The sequence below is a fragment of the Curcuma longa genome, chromosome 2 (genome assembly GCF_044706935.1).
Source record: "Curcuma longa cultivar G26 ecotype Majalengka, Jawa Barat chromosome 2, ITB_CL_G26_1.1, whole genome shotgun sequence".
Classification (NCBI taxonomy): domain Eukaryota; kingdom Viridiplantae; phylum Streptophyta; class Magnoliopsida; order Zingiberales; family Zingiberaceae; genus Curcuma; species Curcuma longa.
Genome location: NC_133862.1, coordinates 13,414,144 through 13,442,039, shown reverse-complemented (window position 1 = coordinate 13,442,039; position 27,896 = coordinate 13,414,144). Strand labels below are relative to the sequence as shown.

Genomic DNA, 27,896 nt, shown 5'->3' with positions numbered 1-27,896 from the left:
TAAAATCGGATCAGATTCAAAATAAATCCAAAAGGTAGGCATGGAGATAAGAATTTCATTAATTCAAATCGGGATTGATTTGACTAAATTATAACCGAACTAAATATAAGGTTTAAATCGGTTCGGTCAAACATTCGAGTACCACTGGGGTGGACTACAAATCTGGATTGATGTACTTCTTGAAAAAGATCTTATTTAACAGGGTATACATATGGAACGCACAACCTATTTCGAAATTGTAGAGATTCATCCACATCATGAGAGAAGTCTAACTTGGAACCTAACTCCAACTCACTAGCTATCAATCGGAGATATTGATCTTCCATGTGACTTTTCTTGATCCGCTCAACTAATAAAAATTATACAAAATGAATTATATTCAATATATTAAAATATATTTAATATAATTTTATTTTATTTATTTATTAAAAAAATAAATCATAATGAATTTAATATTTATTGTATTATACTCCATTTAGTTTATTTTTAAATTAAATTAAATTAAATTAAATTAAATTAATAATATTAATGATAATAATAAAATGATAATATATTAAAAAATAAATATAATTCATTTTATATATTGATGTACCATGGAAGATCAATATATAAAAAATAGTTGAGCGGCCCTGTATATTAGAATTCATGGTACATTAAAAAAAATAGATTCATTATCTAAGGATCATCTTAAAATCAGTCCTACGAATATAAAAAAAAAATTATTTAGATACACAGATTTAAGCGCACGACGAAATCAATCTATCATCTGTGCTAAAACAAATTTATGGTTGTGGACATTAATTTATTTTATTATTATAATATATATTTATAAATTTTAAATTCTGTCGGGGTGAATGTAGGCTCTTATTATTACAAATTATAAGAAATTTAATTTTTATTTCTCTCGTATATTGCTTCTCATTGAATGTGGTGTGGCCCTGTTTGAATGGAACTGATTCAGTGAAAATGTCAGGTTAGGTCGAATCACTGCGTTTTAGCCGGATCAAGTTCTTCAACGCAGGAAATTCATGAATGTGATTTGCTTTAACGGGTGGATAATGTGCGAGGCTCTCTCCTCGTCCTCAGCCAGTGAGAGCGGGCTGCTGCTGCGGCTCGAGAGCAAGCAGACTGCAGAAATGTCCAGTGTCAGCCTCAATTTCTGTTATCCTCCGGGCATCGGAGTCGCTAGGCCAAAGTCCGCCACGCCCTTCATCGCCTCTCAATTCCATCTCGCAAAGGCTCTGTCCTCCTCCCGACTGCCCCTCTCCCCTTCCACCTGCGGTGCGTCGCATCGGCGGCTCCCAGCGCCACCCAGCTCCATCTCGACGGCTTCCACCGCGGCGGACGACGAGGAAGGCCTGCAGGTAGAGTTGGAGGAGGAGAGGAGGAGGAGGAGGAGGACGGGGACCAGACTGCGGAGGTGAGGTTCCTCGATCGGGCTACGGAGCCTGGGAGCATCATGGAGTGGGAGTTGGATTTCTGCTCCCGCCCTATCCTTGACGACAGGGGGAAGAAGCTGTGGGAGCTCGTCGTCTGCGATAGTACCCTGTCTCTCCAGTTCACTCGATTCTTCCCCAACAACGTTATCAACAGCGTAACCCTCAAGGATGCCATCGCCTCTATAAGCGACACCTTAGGCGTGCCCTTGCCTGAGAGGATTCGGTTTTTTAGGTCGCTTTTCCTCTTCTTTTTTTCCCTCTTCGTTTTTTTTGACTTCATTTTTTTTCAAATTGCTCATGCTATTCTCTCTTTCGCAGGTCACAGATGCAAACAATCATAACGCGAGCTTGCAACGAGCTCGGAATCAAACCAATTCCCAGCAAGCGGGTTCATCACCTTTATCCTGCTCCCACTTCTCTATTTTTCACGTCTTAGAATTAGTCGTTTGTCAAACTGAGAACATTTTTTTCTGAAGAAAATCAATTGTGCATTAGAGGTAAACGTCAATATAATCACGATGTTTGTCAATGCAACTAACATTGGTATTTTTGTTAATGGGAATGAAAATCATATCCAATACTCATGTTTCTTTAGTTATCACAGAATGATTTGATGTTTAGAAACTGCAAACTATCAAATGGAACTGCCATAGAGAGTGAAATTCAAATGACAGCGTCGTCAATCACATTACTCTATATTCCTAGAAATGCCAATGACAGAGGAATACAATTATAGTTGCACATAAAACATCCAATTGCCATTGTATATTAGGTTTTAAAGTCCATCTAACACTCCTGAATGATCTATTTGGTAAAAAAAGAGTGTGTTTTTATATGTGCATTCTACGAATACAATGATATCATTTTTTTTTCTTAATTGTCATTTACGTCAATATTTGTTGGTTCAATCAAACCTTTTTGGCACTGCAGAGCCATGCAAGATTTCTACTATAGCTTCATTGGACCACTGTCGAAGTTTATCCAAGCCACATCAACATTTAAGGATGCTACGTGCAATTTTAAGATCATTAGAAGTATCAAGTTGAAAATTGGAAAATTTCAGAGGTGATTTATGCAATAACCGGTACTTGAACAAAAGAGACATTCAAAGAGAAATATATGACTCTAATGTGGATAAAATTAGACTCTGCATTTAAGAAGAGAAACTATAAATTGGAGCCATAGGCAATGCAGGGAACAACAACCACAATCAACCAAGAGTCATATATTGCCATGTGTTATAGGTGGCAGTGTGGATATTGTAGTCTAGGCACCACTTGGAGAGCAAAGTGACCAAGTCCTCTAGCCACCTCCAAAGTCACCACCTCGGATTGCTAATTTGATATAGTCCAGGTGACCCTTTGGATAACATCTAACATTGGCTGGCCAAACCCCTTTTAGTTTGTACGAAGTGACTCATTTCCCATACATCTTAATGAACTTGTGTAATTGGTCAGTCAAACCTTGTCACTTCCTTTAGCTAGATCCTACTATTAGGCTGGCATTGGCCACGTGTCAGTAGGTCCCATTATTTATTATTATTTGACCATAACATAAAATACTCATGTATGCTTGACTATATGTTAGCATGAAAGGCAACAAATATTTCCAGATAAGTCAAGAATTATTGACATTATAGTTCTATCTTTGGCATGGCGAATGTCAAAGTCTAGGATGAATCCATATACCTTCTCACACATCCAGGGTATGCTGATGGTTTAGTTAACTTATATAGATTCATGAACACAGTAATTGCTTGTTCTATTTTGCTAAAACTATCATCATATGCAATATCTTATGTTGATTATTATCTTACTCTTTGCAGTGTTTATCACTTATTTTATGGCTTGAGGAGCGATATGAGACAGTATATACCCGCCATCCTGGTTTTCAACAAGGATCAAAGCCTCTGTTAACATTAGACAATCCATTTGCTATGGAACTTCCAGATAACCTCTTTGGAGAAAAGTGGGCATTTGTTCAATTACCTTACTCAGGTAAGTTCTGAAATGTTCCTAAAAATAAAAGCTGGTTGATGTGTCACATTGATTCCGATTTATATTTAGGTCTGCTTCTTGGCATTATAATTACAAGTAAAACTGTGAAATGGTGATGCTAGTAATATTTGTATTTTGAACACAACAGTTGGTAATATGATGGAAGAACAATATTTTTGACATATACCTAGGAAGTTCTACTTAACTTGTGCACTTTATATAATTACGATATTTTCACTTTTACCATTAGATTTATTTTGGTGAACATTGTTCTCATTTTTTCTATATGAGTTTGATGCTTTGATATATAGGTTTATTGTCTGATATCCTTCAATCCTTCATCCCTCTTTGTATACCTCTTAAGTTCATGTTTTGGTTGTTTGTGGTGTATGCTAGTCACTTAGACATTTGACAAGTTGGATTGGGATTTTGACTTTCAAGCTAATGGAAAAAAATGAACGAACTAGGAGCTGAGGAAAGAATAATAGTGCGATAGAATGGAAAAACAAGCCCTGAAGCTGCAAAAAGCTAATCACGCAGCTTTGGAAGACTTCTTATTTGCTTCAGCTGCACAAGCATGAAGGCCCATAAAAATATGGAGCTTGCAAGGTATATGAATAGGTTTACAAATCAAGAAACATGCAAGCTGCACAAGCATGAAGCAACTTCATCATCTGAAGAATTTGATGTTTTTGTGTATATTCAGTCTAAAGCTGGAATTCAGAGGCATGTTCTTTCCATGTTGGTGGAATCAATGAAAAGATAGAATTCCACATAGTCAATTAGGCAAATGATTGTGGTTGAACGGGTTCTTGCAGTATTCAGCTTAGATTATGTAGGTGTTCTTTCATTTCCTGGTGTATTTATTAGTTTTAATATGGCTTAGTACAATGACAAAACCACATATCTGAGTTTATGAGTTTGACCTTCCAAACTGGGGAGAGGGGAAAATCACAAATCAGAGGAGAGGGAGGCGGTGTTGAGTGTGAGAATGCAAAAAGAAGGTAGCGGACTCATCTCACAGGCTAGGGGGTAGAAGGAGAAAGTAATATGGAATAGAATTTCCCTGTTTATCTGATTTCCTATTATAATTGAACCCGGTCTAGTTTGATTCGACTGAACCGCTTGGTCTACCTAAATTCCTCAGGTTTAGCCCTTATTCAAACCTGATTTGAGCCCAAAATGCACTAGAACCTAATCCACCACATGATAAACTCGACTAGATACTCAATTTGCCAAAACAAGTTGAATTGAGCCTCAGATCAAGAATTATACATAGTTTAATTTTATTTAAAACTAAGGTATAACATCTCCACTTTTCCTACTGTATGCCAGCTGAAGTTTTATGTTATTTCTTTTTAGGTGCCTCATTGTCTACCAATGTAATTTCTACTTTCTGGGGATATTAGGTGACATACCATCAAGAAAACTTGGTAATCAACATTTGTATCAACTATGTTTTGCCAGACTTAAGCTCAAAATTTAGTTGGAACTTGCAACACAAAAATGTCATATCGGTTCATTTTTCTCTTCTTCATTTTTAGTAGTTCTCCTCATTAGATTGCCTTGATTATATCTCTAATAGACTTAATATACTTTCAGCTGTTGTTGAAGAAATGTCATCATTTAAGACAAGGTATGCCTTTGGAGGAAGCCTAGATTTGGAACTGTTAGGCTTTGAAATAGACAACAACACATTGGTCCCTGGGCTCGCTGTTGCATCTTCACGCGCTAAACCTTTGGCAGGTAGCTAATTTTCTATAAAAATTGCAATTACTTAACCTACAACTAAGTCTTGATTTATAGAAATGTCAAGTATCTCTATCTTTGTTTTTTGTTTGATCAGTTGTATGGTATTATCATTCATTAATTAAAACATTTTGGAAACTCTGTTATACTTGACCAAATGCATTATTACCAGCTTGGATGAACGGCTTGGAGATTTGTTCAGTGGAAGCAGATATTTCCCGGGCTTGCTTGATTCTATCAGTTGGGGTTTCTACCAGGTATACCTATGCTACCTATCCTAAGAACGCATCAACGACGAAGGAGGCAGAAGCTTGGGAAGCTGCAAAGAAGGCATGTGGAGGTCTACACTTTCTTGCCATCCAGGAGGAGTTAGATTCAGAAGACTGCGTGGGGTTTTGGCTCCTGCTGGACTTGCCTCCACCCCCGGTATAGCAAGGTAATGATCTTGTTCTACTGTCGTCAATGTTTTGCTGCTCTTCTCCTTTCTCTCTCTCTCTCTTTTTTTTTAAAAAAAATCATTTATATATATATATATATATATATATATATATATATAATTTTGTAATTAAAGAATGTAATCTTTTGGTTTTCCTTCTGTTTTGGTTCTGGAAATTGATTTGCCCAGTCTCTGTACCTGTTATGTGCTTTTATCAGTACGTATCATCACGATACAAACAACGACAACTAAAAGCCTAGTCGATTTATTGTCTCATTTGTCCTCAAAATATATCTGAATTAGTTAGGACGGAACATACTTACAAAAAAGGACAAAGGTTTAAATTTTGACGAAGTTGAGTAATACTCTCCTCTGTCATGATCCATTACAATTTCTCGATTTAACTCCTCATAAATAGTCATGAGACCGTTAAAGTTAAAGTGGTGAATTTTACCTTTTTTAGAAGATTTATTGTCTCATTTGACTTATTCAATTCACTTATATTTTCTTACTATTTTATTTAAATAATAAATTTATTAATAAATATTAAATTTGGTAAAAAAAATCTAAGCTTTTAAAGTATTATGTCATTTTAAATTATCTTTTTAAATATCCAAACAAAGTTGTAAAAAAAACAAATCATTTCTATTCAACAAAACAAAACAATTTTTAATTATAATTTGTGCAAATGTTATGCAAGGAAAAAAGTTATTATTCACTAAAAATACAATAAAATTATCAATTCAAAATTAGATCGTTTGTTACTAATTTAAAATATCAACTAAATTAAACAGCTAACTCTTTTTAGGTTTAGTTTTCATCAGTTTGATTAACTCAATCAGTTCAATGAATTTGATCAATTAGTCTAATTTGTTTATTTTCTATAATTATATTTTAATAGAACTAAAATATTTTTTATAATATAAAATAAAACATTCCGACCCTTCAATGTTAAATTTATTCATTGGATATTAAAATAAATTTATAAAAATTCAGTTATTCTTATTTAATACTTATCATCTAAATCACAAAATATAATTTAACTCCAGTCTACGTCCATACATAGGAGGAAGATTAGGAAGAACTTGATGACGTTATGAAATTTGGATAAAAACTTAAAAGAGTGCCCTTTATTTTTTAAATCATGATGATGACTTATTTTGATTTTTTTATTAAAAAAATATTTCATCTCCATGTATAATTATTTAATTATCTTCTACTCTACTATTCTCATTATTATATTTTTTTATATTTCTCATCTAAATCTTGAACCGAGTAAGTGTTATAGTAATTACGAAATCATAATTGAAATATAGTCATAGCAGTTACGATTTCATAGTTGTTGTAACTGAGCAATCATATAGTTATAGTAATTACAGTTTGGTACTACTACACATACCAATTTAGTGTAAAAGGGGCACTAATTATTCTCTAATGGATATCCTTAGTTTTGCACTAAAATGGTGCAAATGAACAGTGCAATACTATCTTGGTGCTGCACTGTTTTGCACTAAAATGGTGCAAGTACCCGTTTGAAGCCCTTTGAATAAATTAATTTAATTTGTAAATTTTATATATTATAAATTTATATTAGTAAATGCTAAGTATTATTTTTAACAAACACACAATTAAACATTTGAAATTTCAAAATGCATAAATATAAAATACATATCCAGCATACAATTTAAAGTGCGACAAACACTAAAGTAAACATACATTTAAAATAACTATAATAACATTGCAATTATAAATTATTGTTTAAATTACAGTTTAAACCATCCAAATAACATTGTTATAACAATTACAGTTTCACAGTTGTTCTACATTTATAGTAACTACAAAATCGTAGTTACTACAACTGTGAATGTTAGGTAAACTTTAAGAGTCCATAATTTTTATCTCGAATTAAATCACGATGACATATAATATATTAAATCGAAACTTGTTTAAAGATTTACATTTATTACCAAATGTAACTCATAACAATTCAGTCTTAGGTTCAAAAAAAGTCATTTAAAGATTTTTCGGAGGATTCAAAAAATTTTAGTTGTCTTTATTTAAGGTTATTTTTTATATTGTAACAATTACAGTTTCATAGTTATTATAACTGTTATAATTGTAACAACTACAATATTGTAGTTGCTATAAATGTTATAGTAATAGTTATAGTATTATAGATGTACCTGGTTAATTTATGATTTAGATGGAAGATATAGAGGGATGACTTCTTTATTTTTGCCTGTACTCTCAGTCTTTTAAAATATGAAACAAAGCTAAATCCATTTAACTCTTAAGTTTATATTTTTTAATTGAATGGATAAATTTAACTCCAACCTTCTAATAATTCAATAAGATAAAGTATCTAATTCTCGTCATGACAAATTTGACATTATTTTTCGTCATGACAAATTTGAAATTATTTATTTCCATTATAAAATTTATTTATTTATTTTTAACTGCGCGAACTTCGCGTCTACTTGCCATCTTGCGTGGAACAGACACGTGTGCTCACTTCGCGGGTTCCACCTGTGCACGTGGCAGGCGTCAACACGGCGTCCCTCGTGCTAGCGCAATCTTGGCTAACGGCCGTCAACTTCCACGGCGCTTCTCGCTTAAGGTGCGTCGATATATCGTCCACTAAGCCAGCGACTCGATACACCCACACTAGACCCCACCTCTTCAGACCACTGTATGATGCTGCAGTCCGAAGACGAGGGAGGTAATCTTTCGGGTAGTTAAACTCGAGTAGCAGAACAAGTTTTCCCTTGTCTCGCTTCGTCTACCAGTTTCGCTACTTCGATTCGGGTGTCGATTTAATTTTGAAGCGTGGAGGACAACAGTAACCACGATCGTGCCTTCTTCTTCCCTCCGATGCTTCAAGATGGAACCCTTTTCGCAGTCGTAGCGTTGATTGTTGGGAAATGGAGTAAGATTGTTTGTTGTTGTTGCTTTTCAGTATTGATTTCTGCCCCTTTTTTTAGTGTAATCTATTGAGAATCGGATTAAGCTCGCATTTGTGTTTTTTTTCTTAGCTTATTTTCGTTTTTTTAGATTTTCGCTGTCGTTGCACCTAAAGCCGTTCACTTGTTTCTCCTTCTCTTTTGTTTGAATGTTTCTTTTGTTGGCGACAGATCCAGTTTGAGATATTGAAGTGTTGATGCGGAGGAAAGTTCCTCGCTTTCCAAATTTAGCAACACCGCGATGGCACATTGGATAAACTGGAATCCACTTGCTGATAACATCGCCAGATAGTTTTGGGACGGTTCTTGTTGCAGAGGAGGTGAGAGACGGCCATTGAAGCAGGAGATTCGATCTTATGGGTTTCGGAAAAGATTTAAGTAGGAAAGTTCTTTCACCATCGCAGCATGAGCATGAGGATATCAAAGTCCAGCCTTCTTTTCCTGTAACGCCAGCAAAAACATCTACAATGCAAAGACGATCAATTCCCAGCAATGGTCAGAGGTACGATAACCAATCTGAATTAAATTGGCCCGAAGCTGTGCGGGTTCCCATCGTAACGTACGTTGGAGTGTCCCAAGGAGCAGATGCAGGTGCCCCCCACTGCCTGACTTCTACTAGCAATGGCAACATCCGGAGATTCAATTCTGAAGAAGGATGGGAAGGTTCTCCTGCCACGATGTCTGTTAGTTGGAATGATATGGCTGCTTCGAAGAAGAACCATTTCTTCACACTCCTTTTGCAATCTCAAATTTCTGATGGAGCCGCTATTCTCCTAGATGAGTCGCTGTTCCAAAATCCAAGCCTTCTGAATGGTATCAATTTATCAACACTGAAAATCTAAGAACTTGCCCTTTTATTTATTTAATTTCTTTTATATAAGATCAATCTTATAGTTGTATACGTCAGTAGCAGCCACCAGAGTTTCTATGTTTGTGGTTTAGTTGTGCCATCTGCTGCATCCTTCACATCCCATTTCTTCTCATCTGCAGAGAATAGAGTAACTGTGGATAAGATTGCTTCCATGCCATCATCTAGACCTACCGATATGGCAAAGGATGAAGCAGGAAAAGTATTGGCCAATGTGTCTGTGGAGTGGAAACCTCCAAGAGAAAATGAAGCTATATCTTTCACAGACAGTTCAATACTAACAGCTTGTGATCCTGTTTTAGTGACTTCATCTGATTCTCTAATACCATCTTTATTTGAGTCTGATGGCCAACGACTAAAATGTCAGAAGGGAAAGCAAGAAAATCAAGCTATATATTTGAATGAAACACCACAGCAGAAGCTTAGGAAGAGAAAACACAGGCCCAAAGTCATCCAAGAAAGCAAGTCAGTGAGGACAACAAAGCCAAAAACTCCTGTTGCCGATGAAAGAAGTCCTGCTGTTAAGAGGAAATATGTGCGCAAAAAATTTGTAAAAGGTTATAATTCTCCCTCCACCACATTAACTGATACTATTGACCTGGATAATTCAAATATTAGATCAGTCAGACGATGTCTGAACTTTGAGTTGGAAGTGCTGGAAGCAAGAGATGTATGTCAAGGATCAGCATTTGCATCTACAAGTTACGGTCAACCTGAAAGTTTGGCTTCACATCATGGGGAATCTATGAATTATATAAGTACAATGTCGACCATTCAGCATTCTCAACTGTGTGATCCAGCTGTGCAAAGCCTAGAAAATGGAATTCCATTTGATCTCGATTATTCAGTCAATGAAACAAGATCCTCAATAAGTCAAAGTGCAATTCAATTCTCTAGTGGTGAAAATTCAATGATTAAACATATATTAGATCATTCTGATTCCATTCTACAAAATTGCGGTGCATCTCAGTTTGCCAAAGGTAAATTGGCATCTGATGACTGCATTAGCCGAACAACTAATGACAGACACCAAGATAGAAGTAAAACCCTGTCCAATTCAATCAGCACATCATGCATGACGTGCAAACAGAAAAAAGGAGTCTGCACTGTCATTGAATGTGCTTGTATCTCAAGCAATGACAATCTGATTCATGCCTTGGATAGGAAAAATCAGCTTAGTGAATCCTGTGGCATGAGTAGCCAGGACTTGCATTCACCAGCAAAGTTCAAGAACAAAATAGAAAATAATGACATTGAGTGCACAGGAGATGCCTCATTTGAAAAGCTGTGCATTCCTTGCAATAATTGCAGAGAGAACAGTATGACGTTGAATAATGTTCATGTGACCCTTGATGACCCACAAATTTCAAAACAGTTTCAGACTTTTGACAAAATATATGAAAGGAAATCAGGAGTAAGAGTTCAGAATCATTATCCAAACACAAATAATTTATCTTGTGACATCTTTCATGAAGCACAACCTCTAAGCAACCACGGAATCTGCATTTCTATGCAGACATTTAAAGATAATGACAATGAGAAAGATTTGAATTTTGAGATTCGGGATTGCAATGATGCCCATCTTGTAAGACCCAGCAATATAGCAAGACCAAAAAGGGACACTTCTCAGTCAACAAGTAGGGATGAAGTAGATTTCCAAGGACATCTGATGCCCCTGTGGAAGTCTGATTTAGGACTAAAGGTTCCTGATTCTGTTGCAATGCTTTCCAGAGATCAGACAGAGAACATTTCCCATCTTAGGTGTTGTTCAAAATGTCAAAATGACATAAGTTTTCAAAACTCATTTGGTTACAATTTGATGCCACTAGAAATGGACCCATGTGGAGATCCTGTAGGTGATATAGTTGAAGAGATTAGACATATAGCTATAAATGAGACCCATGCGGATGCTAGAGAAATATCTGAAAATGCTCTAATTCCTTACAATGGAGGTGGTGTAATGGTTCCATTCAATGGACAAATTAATCTTTCAAAGAAACCAAATCATCGACCCAAGGTTGATCTGGATGCAGAGACATTCAAAGTATGGAATCTATTGATGGGAAAAGGAGGCAATGCTGGTGCAGAGAAACAAGATAGTGCAAAGGAGAACTGGTGGAAAGAAGAAAGGAAGGTTTTCCATGGACGGGTAGAATCTTTCATTGCAAGGATGCATCTAGTTCAAGGTTAGTCTCCATTCTCTATGTTATTTGAGTCAGCAAGTTTACTAATGTGTGGTATTTTGAGATCTCAGTAAATATCTACTTGTGTTTCTATGTTTTTATAATTAGGTCAAACCAACCATGATCTTTCTGTAAATAGTTAGGAATCATGATGTTTGACAAATAAGTAAATCATTTCATCTGAATCCATTTAACTTTCATCAAGTCAAATTCATCTCACCTTCCTGAAAATTTATAAGTAATTCAAACTTTCAAAGGCTATATGAGATGGCAATTCATGTTTCTAATGCTTGGCAATTTAAGATAGTAATATGATGTTGGAGGGATTTGATCGTAATATTGGAATGCTAGAGAGGGTGAGTAGCACTTTGACTTGCAAATAAAATCTTTTCTTTCTTTTGCTTAGATTAGTATAAAGTCAAAACACAAGTTAGCCAACGGAAATATAAGATCAATATAAACACAAAAATCAATTTACTAATTTAAAAATATAACGTGGTATGGACTTCAAGTCTTACTCCACGGCCAAGTGATCTAGTAGGTGGATCTAAGTCTTAAATTCCTACTATGAAAGCAACTCCTTTGATAGAGGTGAAGAACTTGTATAGAATATTTCTTACAAATATGAAATATAAGTATAAGGAAGATATTATTATCGGGCTATGGCCATAGCCAGTTAAGAGCTTATATGGCTCAAACAGTTGCTTCAAGAGCTAAGATTTGGAGAGGTTACACAAATGTCACTTATATGTGACAACCAAGCCGCTATGCATATCGTCTCGAATCTAGTTTTTCATGAGAGGATAAAGCATATTGAAGTCGACTATCACTTTGTCAGAGAAAAAGTCATATCTGGTGAAATATCTACTAGTTTTGTTAACTCACAGGATTAACTAGCAGATATATTCACCAAGTCGCTGAGAGGTCCTCGAATTAACACATATGTAATAAGCTGGGTACATATGATTTATATTCTCCAACTTGAGGGGAAGTGTTAGAATATTTAGGGATAAATATTCTGTTAGGGATAAATATCATATTTTTTCTAGAATAATTCTCCTAGAATAGGCCCCTATATTCGTGTATAAATAGGAGCTTATTTCTTGTAATAAAACAAGATTTTTCTTGTATTATTTTACATGGTATCAGAGCAAGGTTAGGTTTGGGTTTTCCTCCCTCCTCCGGTTTAGGTTTTCCATCCTGGTCTTTCTCACTTAGAATCTTTGTCTTATGAGTCATGTCAATTAGGAAAGCATGTTCGTAGTTCTTTTTCCCCTCGCACTGTGAGTCGGGCTACGTCTCCTTTTGCTTTGGTTCATTCTGATGTTTGGGGACTGAGTCGTGTTTCTTCTACATTGGGGTCACGATACTTTGTTACCTTTATAGACGATTTTTCCCGTTGTACTTGGTTATATCTGCTGAAGGATCATTCGGAGTTGTTTTCTCTTTTTCAATCTTTCTTCTATGAAATTAAAACTCAATTTGGTGTTTCTCTTCGAACCTTGCAGAGTGATAATGCACGTGAATATCTATCTACTTCATTTCAGACATTCTTGGTATCTCATGGTTGCATCGGGCGTTTTGTCCTCATACCCCTCAACAAAATGGAGTTGTTAAACGCAAGAATCGCCATCTTCTTGAGACCACCTGGACTCTTCTTCTCCATTCTCATGTCCCTTTTCAATTTTGGGGTGACGCTGTACTTACTGCACGCTATCTCATTAATCCATGCTTTCCTCCACTCTATAAGGTCAAATACCTTATCATGTTCTTTATCTTCATCAGTTTCTTTATCCTTTACCACCTAAGGTCTTTGGTTCTATATGTTTTGCTCATGCTCTCGATCCTGACATTGACAAACTCTCTTTCCGGTCTCATAAATGTGTCTTTCTTGGGTATCCACGGTCTCAGAAAGGTCACAAATGTTATTCCCCTACTCTCCGTCGTTACTTCATCTCTGCTGATGTCACGTTCTTTGATTCAGTTTCATTTTTTGGGCCTAATGGATCTCCGTCCGAGTTTTCTTCTTCTATGCCTTCACCAATGACTATCTTTTATCCTCCGGAGGAGTCTTTGTCACCTTCGGAGATATCTCCTCCATTGCAGGTTTATCAACGTCGTTCTCGTCCTGCTTTGCTGCCGCCCACCACTGATACTGCCATGGACACATCTTTGAAGTTAAGTCTTTCGCCTCGTCCTCTAGTCCCATCTCCTGAGTCTGATATTCCCATTGCACTTCGGAAAGGTATGCGTTCCACTCATAATCCTTCTCCTCATTATGTTTCTTTGAGTTATCATTGTGTTTTTCCTTCCTATTTTGCTTGTCTTTCTTCCTTGTCGTCTGTTTCTCTTCCGAAGACTGCAGATGATGCCTTTGCCCATCCAGGATAGAAACAGGCTATGCTCGATAAAATATGTGTCTTACAAAGCAGTGGGACTTTGGGACCTTGTTCCTCTACCGTTAGGGAAGTCAGTTGTCGGTTGTCAATGAGTATAACGGTGAAGGTTGGTCAAGACGAAAAGGTTAACCGGCTTAAGGTTCGCCTCGTTGCTAAAGGATATACTCAGGTCTTCGGATTGGATTATGAGGACACTTTTTCTCCTGTTGCCAAGCTGTCCTCTGTGCGCTTATTCCTGTCCATTGTTGCAATTCGACATTGACCTCTTTATCAGTTAGACATCAAACATACTTTCTTACATGGTGACCTGCTCGAGGAAGTCTACATAGAGCAACCTCCGTGTTTTGTTGCTCAAGGGGAGTCTTCTGCTTTTGTATGTCGCTTGCGGAAATCTTTATATGGCCTCAAGCAGTCCCTAGAGCATGGTTCGGTAGATTTAGTACTGTAATTCAACAGTTTAGCATGACTCGGAGTGAGGCTGACCGTTATGTCTTTTATCATTACTCATCTACTGGTTGCATCTACTTGGTAGTTTATATTGATGATATTGTTATCACAGGTAGTGATCATCTCGGAATTTCACAGGTGAAACAACATCTTTTCAAACATTTCTAGACAAAAGATCTCGACAAACTCAAATATTTTTTTTGGGATAGAAGTAGCACAGTCCAAAGATGGAATTATCATATCCCAAAGGAAGTATGCAATGGATATTCTAGAAGAAACAAATATGTTAAACTCAAGACAGTCGACACCCCCATGGATCCTAATGTCAAGCTCATGCCAAATTAGGGGGAGCCTCTTTCAGATCCTGAACGATACAGGCGATTAGTAGGGAGACTAAGCTACCTTACTGATACTCGTCTGGATATCTCATTTGCAGTAAGTGTAGTAAGTCAGTTTCTCAACTCTCCATGCAAGGAACATTGGGATGCTGTGACTCGTATTATCCGATATATCAGAGGCGCTCCAGGAAAAGGTCTTTTGTACGAAGACAAAGGATATACTCGAGTCGTAGGCTATTCTGATGCAAATTGGGCAAGATCTCCCATTGATAGGAAATCTACTTCTGGGTTTTGTATATTTGTCGGAGATAACCTTGTTTCTTGGAAAAGCAAAAAGCAGAATGTTGTGGCAAGATCCAGTGCAGAGGCAGAATATCAAGCTATGGTCATAGCCAGTCAAGAGCTTATATGACTCAAACAGTTGCTTCAAGAGCTAAGATTTGGAGAGGTTACACAAATGTCACTTGTATGTGACAACCAAGCTGCTATGCATATCGCCTCGAATCCAGTTTTTCATGAGAGGATAAAGCATATTGAAGTCGACTGTCACTTTGTCAGAGAGAAAGTCATATCTAGTAAAATATCTACTAATTTTGTTAACTTACAGGATCAATTAGCAGATATATTCACCAAGTCACTGAGAGGTCTTCGAATTGACTACATATGTAACAAGCTGGGTACATATGATTTATATTCTCCAACTTGAGGGGGAGTGTTAGAATATTTAGGGATAAATATTCTGTTAGGGATAAATATCCTATTTTTTCTAGAATAATTCTCCTAGAATAGGTCCCTATATTTGTGTATAAATAGGAGCTTATTTCTTATAATAAAATAAGATTTTCCTTGTATTATTTTACAATTATTAAACGTGAGCACTAGATATGTACAAGTTGTGTATTTGAGGTCCCCTTCCACCCTTATTTATTTACAAGAGTGCATTTAAATAGTGGATAAGACAACTAATTTAGATAGTTTCTCATTGAAAACAATTGTCTCAAATGTCCAATAGTGGACTGAAATCCAGATCAGATAACCTTATCGACCAATGGCTAGTATATAGTCAACAAAGTCTGCATCCAATCGACTGATCCACTCAATATGCATATAGTTGACTGAGTTGGATAAGATCACAAGTTTATCCGCTAGTGACTTTATCTTTAGTCGATTCCACAAGGATCAAATCGACTCAACCATAGTTAATGGATTGATATGCATGACAGTTGACTCCGCTAGCCAATACAATAAGATTATCTTGTCCAACAATCATATGGGTCGACTCAATTGACATTCCAGTCGACTCAAATCAAATAAAGATTGAGTCTTTGCTTGAGCAAAGATTCTAGTAGGCAATCGACTAGGCATTCCCAATTGACTAATACAAATATTAGTCGACTATCTCTTATTCTGCTCAGCTCATTAGCTTTTGCAATCTCCAAGATCAAGCTCATGTTTAGACTGCGGCTAAGAACTCATCTTCTCCTATCGAATACTCTCAATTAAGTCTATCTAACTTGAAATCGTGAACCTAGAGATTACAAGTCACACAATCTTGTCTTTTACTTGCCTCAAGTTTACATCGTCTGAGAGTCCACCTTTTGTTAGGGCTTTAGTCCCTTGGATGCACTAAGTCCATGGCTTGTTCCACATATTGCCCTTCACTATCACCTACGAAGTCCACCTCGTACGATTCCAACCAAAGTTGCCAAACGAGCTCCAATCTTCGTATCTTGTAATCCTTGGATATCTCATGCCATCCTCCAAACTCCAACAAACGTCTTGAGCCTTAAGCCGGACCAATTTACTCCGTGAGATCCATGTGCATGCTCTTAAGTCTCGTAAACTCCACACACACATTAGTAACATAGGCAAAACCTAACTTAAAAATCCTTTCTAAAACACATCAAAATATCTTGTTTGAACACAACCACTAAGGGATTTATTTCACCAACATATGACAAAAGTATAATCACGTCATTTGTCAGTCTATTGTGGGCGCCTCTATTCACTTTCTTATGGAATTTTCTAGACAAATTATTAATGATTTATAAGTGTGATAATGTGTTATCGTATATAATCACCATTAATGTTTAGATCTAATTAACTTGATTTTTCTAGTTTATAGAGTTAATGATTATATAGTATATTCCGGTCAAATACCGTGGATGGTCAAGCCACTGGTCAGCAAACAGGTTGAGGTGCACACTCTCCGGAAATAGTCGCCGGAAGGGATGAAGAAACTTGAAAATCACTCTAAAAGAGAGTTAGAATGACATTGGAGATGGATCCCGATAAGTCATTCCAATGCTTAAGTTAGGATTTTGTGAGAAGGAGAAATGACGGAGAAAATTAGGATTTTACGCGTACCTCGGGGTGGATAATCTTTTAAAGAGCTATTCATGTTCCCTTTCCTTGGAACGTGCACTTCCCTTTCAGGTATGTTCCGAAATATGCGTGACTGTATATGATCTATTCCGAGATACCCGCTCCTACTACCCGTGTTTTTCGAGATACGCGCTACTGTTTCTCCTTTTTTTGAGAGAACCAATCTTTGTGGACGAACCAGTCAGGTGGGCATAGGCAAGGGCGGAAGAAAAGATGGAGGTTGGCAGCCGAGACCGAGAGGAGGTAACGTTTGCCGTCGAGGTCAAGGTCGGTAGCCGAGATCGAGATGAGGTTAACAATCGAGACCGAACTGGAGATGAGGTCGATCGTCGAGGCTAAGGTCAGTAGATGACACCGGGAGGAGGTGGGCAATTGAGACCGAGTCGGAGATGAGGTCAGTAGACGAGACCGAGAGGAGGTCAGCAATTAAGACTGAGATGAAGATGAGGTTGGTCGCCAAGGTCCAGATTGGCAGACGAGATCGAGAGATTGACAACAAGACCAAGTTGGAGACGAGGTCGACCACCGAGGTTGAGGTCAGCAGAAGAGACCTGAGAGGAGGTTGGCAATTGAGACCGAGCTGGAGATGAGATCGGCTATTGAGGTTGAAGTCAACAGGCGAGACCTGAGAGAAGGTCGATAATCAAGATCAAGCTGGAGATGAGATCAACCATTGAGGCCGAGGTCGCCAGATGAGACTGAAAGGAGGTCGACAATCGAGATCGAGTTGGAGATGAGGTTAGCTTTTGAGGTTGAGGTTAACAAACGAGACTTGAGAGGAGGTCGACAGCCGAGGCCGAGTTGAAGATGAAGTCGACCGCTGGGGCCGAGATCGACAACCGAGATCAAGCTAAGGTCAGTAGTTGAAATCGAGCTGAGGTCGATAGCTGAGATCGAGAGGAGATCGACAACCAAGACCCAGGCTAGATGAAGGTTGACTATTGAGGTTAAAGTTGATAGCCGAGGCCTAGGTCATGTTCGGGCCAGATGGGCGACTTGTCTCCGAATTGGTTCAATTGGGCTTGAGTTCGCAGTAGGTTTAAGTTCGCCACCTCCAACCTTATCTGGCTCACCTTGGCTTTGATTGACAGCTCAACATGACTTTAGCCTCTACGTAACACATGGAGGCAGTAGGTTTCCACTATATCATAAGTCTCCCCAATTAATCTAGTCGAAAGAGGCGAAGTCCAACTGACTGGACTAGGTTAAACTGTTGCATGTCTGCTAAATCAATTATTCCAAAGTGCTGACTGAGATGCCGACATTTTGCTCAGACAGCTGGCCGAGTCATGCCACAGGGGAGATAAACCCCGCTTTTACTGAACCTGATATGCCGGATTGTATATCACCTTGTTGATTGGCGCGTCGTGTTGCTGTATTAATGGATGGCATGCGAGATCCTCCTCGAACCATGAGAGCGCCATGCCTCCTTAATTATGGAGGCGGGTATCTCTATCGCTTGCTGACACAACCTTAGATCTTGCGGTGGTGCAGTGTTGCTGCTTATTTATCTTTACATCGGACGACTGCATTTGACCTGCTTCGAAAATCGAAGAGCCTTTTTTCATAACACCCTTGGCGAGTTTTAATTAGCGAGATCGCGTCGTGATGGCGACGACCATACTGTCTGATTTGACATCTATGAAGCGTTCTAGCCACCCAACGATCCCGCTACAGATGCACAACTTTACTATTCGGATTCCAACGTATATTAGGTCTTCGAGACTCAACGCCACGATCATTTGCCTTCATGCTCTCGATCACCTTCGTATTCGTTCATTTTTCAACGATATAGTAAGTCACCTATCCTTCCTTCATCTGGTGCTCCATGCCTGTTGTAAGGCTATGCCGTAAGCTCAAGGTATGGTGCCTATTGTAAGGCTATGCCGCGAGCTTAGGATTTAGTGTTCTATGCCCATCGTAAGGCTATGTCACGAGCTCAAGGCTCGGTGCTCCATGTCTGTTATAAGGCTATATCGTGAGCTCAGGTATGGTGCCTATTGTAAGGCTATGCCGCAAGCTTAAGATTCGATGTTCCATGCTCATCGTAAGACTATGTCACGAGCTCGAGGTTCGATGCTTCATGTCTGTTATAAGGCTATATCACGAGCTCGAGGCTCGGTGCTCCATTCCTGTCCTAAAGTTACGTCGCGAGCTCGAAGTTTAATGTTCCATGCCTGTCGTAAGGTTACGTCGCGAACTCGGAGCTCGATGCTCCATGCCTGTCGTAAGGCTATACCGCGAGCTCAGACCTCGGTGTTCTATACTTATCGTAAGGCTATGCCGCGAACTCGGGGCTCTGTGCTCCTTGCCTTCCGTAAGGCTATGTTGCGAGCTCGAGGCTCAGTGTTATATGTCTGTTGTAAGGGTATGTCATGGGCTCGTGGCTCGGTGCTCCATGTCTGTCGTAAGGCTATGTCGCGAGCTTGTAGCTTGGTGCTCCATGCCTGTCGTATGGCTAAGTTGCAAAAAATAGAGATATGAGAAGAAACTATAATTTTATTTAATAGAGAGTTATTAACTAGAATAGAACTTCGATACCCGACCCCAGAGCTTTGGTGTGATAGGGCCTAAAGTGTATGACACTCTAAGGTTGGTCAAGTTCTCTTTCTTCATGGTCTTCCAAATAATAGGACCCACTATTAAGTCGATGAGTGACTTGGTAAGGTTGTTCCCATTGTGGTTCCAACTTCTCGACATCTCCCACAGACTTTCTTTTTCCAAGCGAAATCCTCTACCTGAAAAGAATGAGGAATGACTCGTTTATTTTAGGTTTGGCATATGCATTGGCGATAGGAGGTGAGTCGCGTAGCTGCTTTCTCTCTAGTTTCAGTAACAAGGTCGAGCTCGAGAAATCTCTTGGTTGAGTTGTCTTCTCCATAAGTGTAGATGTGTGCCAATTCGAGGCAGAACCACTACTCCACCGTAGACAAGATGGAAATGTGTCATCTTTGTGCTGTCCCTCGAAGTAGTTCTGTAAACTCGTAGGATGTCGGATAACTCATTAAGCCAACTGTCTGTACTTGATCTAACTTTATCTTGAGGCCTCAGACAAGTTCTCGATTGACTACCTCAGCTTGTCTATTGCTTTGAGAATAGACCACATAAGTGAAAGTCTGAAGGATATCAAGCCCTTGGCATCACTCCTTTAGCTTACGACCTTGGAATTGTCGACCGTTGTCTGATACTAGTTTACGAGGGATGCCAAACCGATAAACGATGTTTTACCAAAGAAATTTGAGGATGACTTCCTCGATGATCCATGCCAATGGTTTCGCCTCCACCCACTAGGAGAAATAGTCGACGATAACTAAAAGGAATTTCTTTTGATTGGGTCATATGGGGAAGGAACTCACAATATTCATTCTCCACTGATCAAAGGAGCATGAGACGGTCGTAGTCGTTAGTAACTTTGTAGGATGATGAGATAAATGTTGATGCCTTTAGCAGTTCAAGAAGGTGCTAACCATCTGAGCTATATCAGCCTGAAGAGTGGGTCAGAAGTAACCAGCTAATAAGATCTTTCACGCAAGGGTCCGTCCTCCAATGTAATTTCTGTAAAGACCTCGATGAATCTCCCACATAACATACTTGGCCTCATCCGAGTTGAGACACTTGAGTAAAGGGCGAGAGAAAGCTTGTTTATATAAGACGTGTAGGGTCTAAAGAATGTCCACATCTCCACAATGGCATGATATTGTCCACTTTGGGCCTAAGCCCTCATGATTTTGTTCTTGGGCTCTCCCCAAAAGGCCTCATGCCAATGGAGATACTTTCCATCCTTTTTAAACCCATGATCTTTCCCATGTGTTTTAGATGTGGGACTATGTTTGTACCCTTGCAACCCAACAATCTCCCCCTCAAACAAAGGACCACTGGAAGCTCCCCTACCATTTCTCATGGTCCGGCTGCCATGTCCCTCATGGTCCGGCTGCCATGTCCCTCATGGTCCGAGCCTCCCCTACTTCCTTTATTTTTTCCCGAGGGTTTCCACATGGTTAGATCTAGATCATGGCTCTTCCGGCGGTTAGTCCGGTGAAGAGCGACCTCGCTCTGATACTACTTGTTAGTACCGATGGAATCAAAATATCTCCACAATGGTATGATATTGTCCACTTTGGGCCTAAGCCCTCATGACTTTGTTCTTGGGCTCTCTCCAAAAGGCCTCATGCCAATGGAGATACTTTTCATCCTTTTAAACCCATGATCTTTCCCATATGTTTTAGATGTGGGACTATGTTTGCACCCTTGCAACCCAACAAGACGTCTCCTATCAAAGTGAAGCGTGTTGCTCGCCTTTTGAGTGTCTTGGACTAATCTAAGTCTTAGGGTAGGGTCTCGTGTTTCAAGAAGGCAATGATGGGAACCCTCCTATCGGTGAGTTCAACCGGATCAGGTATCCGATCGATGTGAGTGATCAGTTGATCCTGAGCTATAAGTTCTTTGTGTTTCCATGTCACTAAGACACTGGCTAATTTGGCTAGTTCATCAGCTTTCTGGTTTTCGAATCGAGACACTTTTTGAATGGTAACCTCCTGGAAGTCGGGTTTTAGCTTTTTAAAGTCTTCGGTATATCGCCGAAGATGATCGTTGTGGGTTTCAAAGGTACCCTCAAGTTGTTGAGCGACTAATTGTGAATCCGAGTAGATGATGACTCGGGCTGCTCCCGCATGTTTGGCTGCTTAAAGGCCGGTGAGTAAAGCCTCGTACTCGACCTCGTTTGAGGTCTTGAAGTGAAGCTTAACTACAAGCTGCAACGTATCTTCTTGAGGCAAGCATAACAATACCTCGACTCCACTTTCCTTCTTAATGACTGATTCGTCTACAAAGATCTTCTAGGTTTCTAGTAGTTCTGGACTGGAGGTCTCGATAAGAAAGTCAGCCAAAGCTTGTGCTTTAATGGCTGCCCTCGGCTGGTATTGAACGTCATACTCATCGAGCTTTGTAGTCCATTTAATCAAGCGTCTGATAGCTTCTGGATTAGTCAACACCCTGTCTAGGATGCTATCGGTAAGCACCGTGATAGGGTGTGAGAGAAAGGTTGGTTTTATCGGGCGGTTAATATTAGGGTCAAAGCAAATTTCTCCAAGGTGCTGTAGCGGGTCTTGACATCTTTTAATAGATGGCTTGAGAAATAGATAGGTCGCTAGACATTGCCCTCTTACCGCATCAGAACTGAGCCGAGAGCTCCTTTGGAAGCCGACATATATAACCACAAAGGTTCTCCCACTACTAGTTGGGATAGAACGGGCAAGCTTGTTGAGTATGTCTTGAGATCAATGAAAACTAGGTCGTTTTGCGTAATATCTCGAAGTATAGGAGGCTCTTCGTAGCCAACTGAGAAATGAACCGCAATAGCGCGGTGATTCACTCTACTAACCTCTGGACCTCCTTGGTGTTTCTCGGTGAAGTCATATTCTGTAAGGCTTGGACTTTCTCGGGATTGACTTCTATCATTCTTTCGGTGATGACATAGCCAAGGAAGCGACCACTCTTGACTCTGAATAGACATTTGCACGGGTTTAATTTGAGGTCATACCTTTGTAAGGTGCTTCATGTCCCTCGATGTCACTGATTAAATTCTCAGCTTGAGCTAACTTGATTAGTATGCCATTCACATAGACCTCAATGTTTCGGTCTATTTAGAACTTGAAAACTTGATCCATAATCCGTTGGTAGGTGGCTCATATGCTTTTTAATCCTAAAGGCATAACTGTATAACAGAAGGTCCTGTCAGAGGTGACGAAACTAACATTTTCTTGATCCTCTTCGGCCAAAGAGATCTAATGATAATCTTGATATGCGTTCAGTATACAGATGAACTCGTAACCCGAGGTTGAATCTACTAGTTGATTGATTCAGGGGAGTGGATAACAATCTTTGGGGCAGACCTTGTTAAGATTTCGGAAGTCTATGCAGACTCACCATTACCCCTTGGTTTAGGCACCAGGATTACGTTCATTAGCTAGAACAGGAATGAGACTTCTCGGATAGGTCCTGCCTCCAGGAGTTTGGTGATCTCACTATGAATTATCTTATCTTGTTCAGGTTCGAAGTGTCGCGTCTTTTATCTAACAGGCCGAGACTCCGAAAGAATGTTGAGGCGATACTCCATCACAGTAGATGTTACTCCTGTAACTTCGTGAGATAACCAGGCAAAGACATCATTGTTCCGGATGAGACAGGCTAGGTACAATCTGAGTTTCTTCCTTCTCATGAATCGGCCAAGGGGTAGGTAGTTCTTGTGAGGAGTGTACCTCCTCTCTTGTCGTTCTCCTTATCTTCTTAAGATCAGTCCAAACTATCTTTGTGTAGCATTTTCTAGTAGCGGTCTGATCCCCACTGACCGAGATGACCTGATCGGCCATCAGGAAATTCAACTTCTGGTGAATAGAGACTACCGCGCGGAACGAACTGTGGACTAGTCTTCCGTGGATGACAATATAAGATGGAGCATCTACCACAGTAAAGATGGTGCTCCGAGTTCACCCCAAAGATTCTTGGCCTAACGAGAGGGCAATGCTGATTTGACCCGGAGGCTATATCTCATGCCATGTGAACCCGAACAGGGCTATTGACATAGGTTGCAACTCTTCTCGATCGATCTGCATTTGATCAAAAGCTTTTTTAAATAACACATTAACATAACTCTCTGTGTCTACGAACACCCTAGCCACATCGTAATTAACGATAATAGCGCGAATCGGGGTATCATCGTGCGGAGTAGAGACTCCCTCTATATCTCGAGGTCCAAAATTTATAAAGGGGTCTTTCTCTTGGTCTCTTCCGGTAGCTATACTGTAGCTCTCCAACCTTCGTCCGTGGGCTTTTCTAGCGCGGTTGGAGTCTCCGTCAGCGGAACGTCTGAGATTATATTGTTGGTACCACGATGGGGAACATCGTCTGATGACCTTTGTTGTGATCTCGGTGATCCTCTTTGCCATTGCTACGACTACCATTATGGCGATCCGAGGAACGAAATCACTGTGATTCCGCCTCTCGGCCCGAGACTAAACTAGATTGGTGCTGTTTCACTTGCCTTTCGAGTCATCGTGCCAAGTGTACTTGATAGTCGAGCGCTTTACAGCCATGGGCGAAGACTTTCCTTGATGTCGCTCATTTATGACTTGGCTAACTTCGGGCAAGCTACTAACTGTCCTGAGTATTGTTAGTGTACGATTGGTGATACATACAAAAGTGAATCAATATTGATCGACTCCTCTTGAGAGGTCTGTCTCGATACCTCTATGGAAGTAGGAGCTGAGGCCCTCCATGTTATATTTGAGAGATGTCCTAAGACAATCGTCTTACGGTTGTACTGTTTATTAAATAAATAAAAATTCATTATTTAAGTGCATATTTTTCATATGTTTGAATGAATCTTAGACTTATTTATTGAATGCCAGCAATACAATTCATAACATGAGAGAATTTGTGATTAGATCACAACTTATGAGCATCTCTACATGTGCAATTATCAATGTATTGAAATTATCCTTAGTCGATGAATTGATGAAGGCGGACGCCATCGATTCTGTTGAAACTAACACGTTTTAAACTCTTTGGTTTGCCAAGCAGCTGTTCTTACTGGCTGGAGACATTAGATGTTGAGAGTTAAACATCGATGCTAGTTAAAGGTAATTGGTTCTTGGAGTAACCTGCCATGAGATTTCATATGGTTTGATACATATGTCAATGAAGATCTCAGTGCAGCTTAAGTGCGAGTCTCCTTTGACTTACGGTATTCAAGTCATATTGGTTATGGAGGTTTATACTTTGACATCTTATACAAACATCTCCAAGGAGATGTGGACCCGAGATGATTGGGTATAAGTCGAAGTGTTTGAATATCCCACAGAGGATTCATCGCTCTTTGTAAAAAGAGACGTATACCCTGCGGCCGTTTGTTAGGATTGTTACTGAAAGTCTTTGATCAAAGCATCACATGTCAAGAGTATGATACTCTTGAACACATGTACAAGTAACTTAAATCCATAAGACAAGAAAATAAGCTTGGGCTAGGTGTGACGTAGTCAGCGTAGTGGGGACTGACACATAGACCATGTCCTGAACTAAGCGAGTATAAAACAATGAAAGGAACGAGACACGTTTCATTATAGCTGCTGAAGGGTTTAGAAATGGTTCTGGAATCAATCGTTGATTTTTCGATCAATTGAGGATTATGATGTGCTACTAGGTGTCACTCATGATAGTTCCGCAAATAATAATTAATTACGGACGACCAACATAACCGAGAACCTATTGGGTCACACGCACTATAAGTTCTCCGAAGGACTTAAAACGAATTTGAGAATTAAATTCTCAGATCGAGAGAAATAAAGTCTGGTTGGACTGGACAGAAAAAATAATGGACTTCGTCTTATGAAGACGAAATGAACCAACTTGGTTTGGTTCATGATAGAAGATATTTTAGCAAAACAAAAGAGATGAGGAACTTTGTCTTGTGAAGACGAAATGAACAAAACTGATTTGGATCAAATCAGATGTCATTTGGTTATTGAATCAAGCGATTTAGTTTTGAACCAAATTGAACCCTGTTCGCTATAGTAAATTCTAAAAATCGGTTCAAGCCAATTGGGTTTTTTTCTTTTCTCCCAGTTCGGACTTGTTTCCTCCAGTTCGCTGCGTTCGGTCGCCGCTCGCCCGCACGCGTGTGAGAGGCTTCTTCTCGCTGCTCGATTCCGATGGAATCGATGGACGCCGTCGCGATCTTCTCGCAATCCCGCGTCCGCCAGCGAGAAGATCGTGACAATCAGGTATAAGGCGGTCAGGTGTCGAAGATCGGAGGAAGCAAGTCGAAAACCCTAGCGTTTACCTTTCCTTCTCTCTTCTTTGTTCGCCGTCGTCGAAGCCCGATTGGGCTCCTTCCACCCGCAGCCGACCACCGGAGAGACTATCTCCGCCGGAGGACAAGCCGAAAGACAACTCGGAAGCCCTAGCACAATGATTTCCTTCCTTCTTCGTCGCTGTTCGCCGCCGTTGGAACTCGATCGAAGTTCTTCCGCCCGCAGTCGGACCTCGTTGCTTTGCCGGAGGAGGGCCTGCCACCGGAATCCCTACTTAGCCGGTTTACTGCCGTTGGATTGTTTGCTAGAGGAGCTGCTGCCTGCCGCCGGATTTCTTTACCACGGCCGGAGGAGTTGTGGCTTCCGAGGACTGCGGGTAGCTATCAGGGTTTCGTTGTCGGAGACCATGTGCCTACAGTTATTTTCCATATTTTTTTGAAAAGTGTTCCAGTCCTCATTTTCTTACTTTGTAACTATCTGAAAATTTGATTTCCGACGATAGTTAAAAAGCCTCGAAAACGAACGCGATGTGTGTTGCTACATGTTTTCGATATTAACGTTTTCTCTCGTATCAACTGTTGTTGTTCAACGGTTAGTACTGAAGACGGTCACACAACTTGTGGCTTTGAAAGCCATCTTAAAGAGCACTTGGCGTGGACTACCATTAGAGGCGGAACTTTGATGAGGGCCGCTCGATTAATGTCATTTTCGCTGAGTGTCATATGCTAGGTACGGGTAGAATATTTATTATTCTGAAAAATATTAAATTCCAGTCATGTCTTGTGTCTATTGTATTTTGTATGCGTGTATTGTGAGTGTTGTAATAATTTAGTTTAATTATTATTTTATTTTCACTGTGCACGATTGTGATATGTGTAAATACGCGCAACGCACCGGACCGATCTCAACACAACTTGCACTACCTGTTCTTCTCGTCGAGTCGGGACATAACTAAGGAGTTATGGTGCAATTTTATTCCTTGGGGAGGGTTGTAGAGCCTTCTTATCCGATTGTGGGTCACAATGACATCGCCCTGACGAGTGAGCTGAGTTTCTTTCAAATGTATGAACTTCTCGGCCCTTTCTAATAACCTTGCATAATTTGTTGGAGGTTTCTTCATCAGGGATTTGAAGAAAACTCCATCAACAAGACCTTGGGAGAAGGCGCTAGTTAATATTTATGAAGGGGCGAGGAATATCCTAAACGACTCGATTGAATCATTGGATGTATTCTCGAAGGGTCTCCCGAGGCTTCTGCTTCATAATAAATAAGTTAAGAGGTCTCTTCTGGTACCTCTTACTGTTGGCGAATTGATGCAAGAATGCAACTTTGAAATCGGCAAAGGAGTTGATGGAAAAGGTTGGAAGGCGGTTGAACCACTTTGGGTGACAAGGTGGTTAGGAAGATCCAACATTTAACCCCATCGGGGTATTGATGCAGCAAGACAACATTCCCAAAGCGACATAGATGATCTTTTGGATTTGACAATCCCGAGTATTCCCCTAATTAGGGTTGTCAAAAATGCAGAGACAACTCTTGGTCGAGGATTCTTTTAGAAAATGGTGTTCCTTGTACGCTTACCTTATTGGTGACCGGCGCCTTCCCTTTGTGATCATTAGGAGGTGTTTCCGCCCGTGACTCATGTGAATCTTCATCAAGGAGGGTTATCCCTTCATTGAGGGAGCCCATAATTGATATGCCCTCTACTACCAGCGGTGACCTCTTACTCAGAAGAGGTCAACATTGTGAGAGAGGAGGGGCTCCCAAGAGCAACGGTTGTAGGAGCAGGTGTTGTTGCAACACCTCTTGCACCACTTTAGAGACCAGTTGATTGATCTTTTCTGGTGTCACGACTACTACTTCGCCATAGCTTTTCTCGTCAGCGGAG

General features: G+C 39.7%; 2 protein-coding genes across 2 annotated transcripts in view; both read left to right on the top strand.

The window, feature by feature from the left end:
* Positions 1–1,058: 1,058 nt before the first annotated feature.
* LOC141821914 (protein TAB2 homolog, chloroplastic) lies at positions 1,059–5,689 on the top strand. Its single transcript, XM_074709298.1, is given in 6 exon segments — positions 1,059–1,382; positions 1,385–1,671; positions 1,758–1,827; positions 3,265–3,436; positions 5,039–5,182; positions 5,358–5,689. Coding segments are annotated over 6 exon segments (1,257 nt in total). The 3' UTR covers positions 5,618–5,689.
* Positions 5,690–9,258: 3,569 nt separating this feature from the next.
* LOC141822424 (DNA glycosylase/AP lyase ROS1-like) overlaps positions 9,259–27,896 on the top strand; it is a 50,787-nt gene continuing 32,149 nt past the window's right edge. Inside the window, 2 exon segments of the mRNA XM_074709872.1 lie at positions 9,259–9,394; positions 9,572–11,635. Of these exon segments, the coding sequence (XP_074565973.1) occupies positions 9,259–9,394; positions 9,572–11,635 (2,200 nt within the window).